General features: G+C 56.3%; 2 protein-coding genes across 2 annotated transcripts; one reads left to right on the top strand and one right to left on the bottom strand.

Moving 5' to 3' along the window:
• Positions 1-211: 211 nt before the first annotated feature.
• J7T54_007218 (uncharacterized protein) lies at positions 212-1590 on the top strand (the record flags this gene model as incomplete). The annotated part of the gene is made up of 2 exons (XM_051507500.1): positions 212-657; positions 795-1590. 2 exons carry the CDS (start codon positions 212-214, stop codon positions 1588-1590), a joined length of 1242 nt encoding a protein of 413 aa, XP_051361225.1.
• A 198-nt stretch (positions 1591-1788) lies between these two features.
• On the bottom strand, positions 1789-5044 carry J7T54_007217 (putative mitochondrial carnitine O-acetyltransferase-like protein; the record flags this gene model as incomplete). The annotated part of the gene is made up of 3 exons (XM_051507499.1): positions 1789-1937; positions 1988-4456; positions 4903-5044. 3 exons carry the CDS (start codon positions 5042-5044, stop codon positions 1789-1791), a joined length of 2760 nt encoding a protein of 919 aa, XP_051361224.1.
• Between the last annotated feature and the right edge of the window lie 211 nt (positions 5045-5255).

Genomic DNA, 5255 nt, shown 5'->3' with positions numbered 1-5255 from the left:
CTTGACGCTCGTCCACTAGGGACAAGGCGCTTGATCCGTTAGTGCCATCCCAGGGCTGACACTGCGAGGCACTTTTTTGTTGCGCTTGCGGACGTCGACTCGCACAGCGAAGCTGACGATGCAAACATGACCTGCTGCTTTGGCGCCGAGTAACTTCCCTCGCTCCTCAATCTTGTCTTGTCCAAACCAATTGTCCCAGACAGCAGCAGTCATGATCTCCAGAACAGGGCTCGGCGTGGCCATCGCAACTGCTTTCGCTGCACTACCGAGCAAGGCATGGAAAGTTGACCTGCCTCATGCCACACGCTCCGTTGACTTGCCCGGGGACGGATGGACGCCCAGACCGACAGCTCCTCCAGGTGGCTTGCGGCCGTTGATCAAGCGTCAGATCAACTCTGCCGACGATGAAGATGGCACCACTGTGCTCCTTGCCCCGGACAACACTTGCGGCTTCATCTCGGCCCTCCCAGGCGCCCTCTACGCCTGCTCTCCCACCTATAGCTGCGTCTTCTTCACCGCAGCGACCTTTACCGGCAACGTCGCTTGCTGTGACGACTTCCAATGCGGTGCTCGCCTCACCTGTATCGACTACGACTCATACTACTCATCCAGCGCTTGCGACGATGGCTGCCGTGTGGATGCGTTCACTGTCAAGTGGTAAGTGAGGCCCGGAAGAGTTCCCATGATGCGGCACAGCATTACTTATACCCGTATCTGCGTAGTCTGGACTCAGAATTGCCTTATTGCAACACAGTTTCATTCGCAGATGACATCTATGACTACTGGTGCAACAGTGTCGACATCAGCACTGCGCAGTCGGCCTCCACTGCGTACTCAGGGCAAACAGGACGCCAGTTCTCGCCTTTACCGTTGGATGATCCAGAGTCCTCGCTCACACTGGAAACAGAGTCGGATATCCCTGGCGCACCTGCCCCTGCGGGTCCTAGTTCGACGGTTGGCGGCGGCAAGGACAACAGCAAGGACAACAACGACGACGACGACGACAACGACGACAACGACGACAACAACAATGATGATAACAACGACGACGACGACAATGGCACGCCTGTTGGTCCCATTGTAGGAGGTGTCGTTGGTGGTCTAGGTGCCATTGCTCTCGGCGGTCTGGGGCTGTGGCTATTCTTCCGCAACAAAAAGAAGAAGCAAGCCGCCGCCGCCGCCAACGCGTCTGCCGTCACATCTCCCACCATGGCCAACGCTCCGCCACCGCATCAGGGTCCCTCGCCTGGGAAGCCTCTGCAACCTTACCAGCAACCGACCTACTTCGATGCCGGTGGGGGCGGCGCAATGGGCGCATCGTATAGCTACGCACCCCATCAGCAACAGCAGCCTCATCACCAGCACCCGGGTGGCTTTCATCCCATGGGCAACACTCCTCCACCAAACAGCGCCAGCCCCACAATGTCCTACCATGACGGGTCCAGTCCTTCGGCTGTATATCCTTCCGGGTTCACCATTTCGCCCCAGGCCACCGACAACCGCAGCTCGATGGCAAACCCTGGGGTGGTCCATGAGGCGCCATCGAGGCCCGAAGACACGCAGAGGGGAGGAGTGCATGAGATGGCTTGAAGATGCAATGTGTGAGAACTGGTAGACTCTTGAGGAATTTGAGTGCGTACAGAAAGTCGACTCATACGATGACCATGTGCATTTGACGATAAAATACCATTCGAGCTACAAGGTGCTAAGATACGTGATCTGGCGTTCTTTCGACAAACAGCGTGCACAAAAAAAATATATAGCTCGCTTATAAGTAACAGGGAGAGCTCAGTACTCGCTCAAACGCAGCTTCTTGCCCACGTCCCGCCGTCTGGCCTGCACCGCTGCTCTCTCCGAGGCCTTTGTCTCCGACCCATCGAACTTATCTCCCCTAGCCTTGAGAGCCTGCAAGAGCATACCCGCGTCAAAGAAGCCATCTACAAACTGTCAGTTATCTACTCGACCTAAAAAGGAAGGGAGAACTTACATCCACCCAACTCGTCGTCCTCCTCGCTCACAGTCACACTCTCTTCCGTAGGCGACATGGTCCCGCTCGGCGCCTGGCGTATCGACCTCAGCGAATCTTGCGTGATCAGACGTCCCCTGCTCTTAAGGCGACTGGCGGTCTCGCTGCTCGACTTGTGCACGACGGGCTTCTTGTGCGCTTCCTCTGCCTCGCGCGCCCGGGTCGACCCCTTCTGCGCCCCGGCGACGGAGGCTTTGCGGTTGGTAATGCGCAGGATGCGGCGGATCTCGAGGAGATAGGACTCGAGGGTGTCGACGAAGCGACGGGTCTGGCGATGCTTGCTTGAAATGCAAATGGAGATGGATTCGTCCTTGATAATGTAGCCAATGCCGAAACCATCTCCTGACGTGGGGCCGAAGCCAAAGTGTCGGAGCGAGGGGTTGCCGCAGTTGGACGTGGAGAGCACCGTCGTGTTCAGGCGGTCCCAGCCAGAATCAGCAAAGAGGAGTGGTAGGGGATGGACATGCTCCCTGTTCCGTGAGCCGGTGCTGCCGCCACGTTCTCTCGTTGGCTTGACCTCGACACCATCCATTGATTCCCCTGTTGTTTTGGGCGGGCTTCCCACAGGAGACATGCCGGCATCCGAGTAGCCCTCGAGAGGGCTGGAGTAGCCGTCGCTGCTTCGGCTGCTGTGCATTTTCTCGTTGACGTGCTTTTGCCACACGCAGAACAGGGCGTACAGGTGCCGATCACAACCTTGCGCCTTGGCGCAGATGCGTGTTGCGTCGACGTGCTTCTGGGATGCCTTTCTCAGCGCTTCCACTTTCTGCTCAGCTGGGTTGTCTGCCCAGAAGGACTGGACGAAATTGACAGACTCGTCCGTCACGGGGCGGACAGCTTCTGTCCTGCCATGGAGGAAAACCTTGGTCATGGCCGGTTCGTACGTGCACTCCACACGGCCGTAGAGTCCGTAGTAGGCGGCTTGGAACGCCATCTGGACAAAGGCATCGGGGGAGAAGCCCATGGAGGTGATAAAGTTCTTACCATAGGAGCTGAAGTCGAGGCACTGGAACTCATTCTGCTCAATCAGATCGGCGAGTCGAGTCTCAGCGAAGCGAACAGCAATGTTGAGTTCGGGGATCATGTCCCACTCCAGCTTCCGGGGCGTGGTGTTGACATCGCCGAAGCTCGCGGGGTCTCGCTTGGACGGGTCAGGGCTGGTCGAGGTCCACAAGGTGGGTGCTTGACCATTGATGGTCCGGGCGAAACGAAGGATGGTGTCCGTATAAATGTCACTTGCGAAGCGCAGAACGGTGTGGCCATCGACACCCGTGTGCTCAAAGTTGATGCCAGCGCTTCCGTTCTTGCAGACAATGATCTGCAGCTTGTCGTACCAGCGGTTGGTGCAGGTGCCAATCTGCACACCCTTCTCTACCTGGCTGGTACCACAGAGCATGTTCTGGCAGAGCGCCGCAACGTTGGGGGGTTCGGTGTAATCGAGGCAGAGGATGAAGAGGGCGGAGTCAACGATGTTGAGCGAGTCGGCATTGTTGGACCCAGGCTCTCGAGTCAACACATCGCGCAGGCCTGACCAGACCTTGCGATTCTCTGTACTGAGAACACCAAGAGCTCCCTTGGCAGCTTCTCGAATGGGGATCTGCTGCGCATCATCCAGGACGGTTTGAAGATTGAGGGCAATATCGCGCTCGGACATGATGACATCGGAGTTGTCGTCCAACACATCGAACCAGTAGAGTTGGCCATGGCACATGACCACCATGTGCTTCGAGTTGGGGTCCTGCTCAATCTGACACCCAGCTTCTGTGGGTACTCGTGCTGTGCCAAAGAGCCTCGAGAATTGGTACATGCATAGCGGTGTGCCTCTGATGGTGTCGGGCGGGAGCTCCTCCTTTCTGACAGCACGCACAAATTCGAGCGCTGAGGCGACGAGAGACGCAGCCCTAGTAATCTGATTATTCCTCGCAGGTGTTGGGTCATCTTCCAATAGGAAGAAGGGGTTCAGGTTCAAGACCACGGGGTTATCGAAGTTGAGATACGAGTCGTACCAAAACTGCTCGATGTAGCTCGTCTTGCTTTGTGCATAATTCTTGAGTTTCTCCTGCAGTTCTGGCCCATCATTCCTCAGGAACTCTTCGACGGCCTGCTCTGTGTCCCCATGCTCCCTGGAAGACTGAAGTGGTCGCAAGGCATTGAGATACCTCTTGACTGTTTGCTCCAGATCGGGAATGGGGAGTTTGGGTAGCTTGTCTTGAGCACCAAAGGTGATGCCACCCGGCTGTTTCTTATCGTGGTGAGAATCCATCGGGACTCTTTTGTAGTCCGCGTCCTTCTTTGAGGGACTTGCAGGGATTTTTGTGATACTGTTGTCGCTGAGAAACGACTGCTCGGGTATGGACCTGGGAGTATCTGCTCGAGGGGTTGGCTGGGACAACGTCTGGCCTAGTGGCTGAGGCGGCGTGAACGTGCGAACTTGAGTAGACATTGTGTCAGTACGAATCGTGAAGATTTAGGCGTAGAGTGGTGAGATAGAGGTGCAGATGCTGAGGCCGCGGAGAGCCGTGCGGTAGAAGTAGTGGCAATCTTGAAGATAGTAGGCCGGCATCACACTCGAAGTGTCAGGCTCATGGAAGAGAACATATAGTAGACTGACAGGTTGATCGAGGGCAAGACGGGAAGTATAGGGACAGGTGTATACGGAATATGAGCCCGAGGCCATGGGTCACTTATAGCATGTGCCTAGTGCAGGATACAAGTGTGACGCCGAGCCATTATTAGAATGGCTGGCTAGGTTGTCCCCCACACATTCTTGACTATTCACCCGCAGCAACCGTAACAACCGAACTGGCGTCCATTGACCCGAAGGGCAAGGCCAAGGCATGTGCTCGGTGCAACCTGCATCGGGAACATATGCCCACTGGAGAAGGTCCTCGCCGCTAGGAGACCATGACGGTATTCAGTGATGATGGAAGTCGGGTGTGTTTTGAGTTTGCCCAGGACAGCGAGAACCAGGTTTTCTGGGAGGTCAAGCTGGTCGCGTACCTCGATGAGGGCAGCCATCTGCTCAGAGCACTTGCTTCAAAGCGTGATGACCGTCAGGTGGACCAGAATGCCTCAAGCGATGTCCAAACGCCATCCTGAGACAGACTGGCTGCTGGCTGGTAGGGCCGGAAAACGACAAACGGAAGGTTCCACAGACATACCGAAAGGGGTCTTTTTGGAAGGGCTGGCTGGTTGACTGATCGATTTAACCTGGGGCAACGGCGTCAAG

The sequence above is a fragment of the Emericellopsis cladophorae genome (assembly GCF_022114955.1).
Source record: "Emericellopsis cladophorae strain MUM 19.33 chromosome Unknown NODE_33_length_250951_cov_121_911845, whole genome shotgun sequence".
Classification (NCBI taxonomy): domain Eukaryota; kingdom Fungi; phylum Ascomycota; class Sordariomycetes; order Hypocreales; family Bionectriaceae; genus Emericellopsis; species Emericellopsis cladophorae.
Note: the sequence above shows the minus strand (reverse complement) of the source record. Positions and strands in the feature narration are given on the sequence as shown.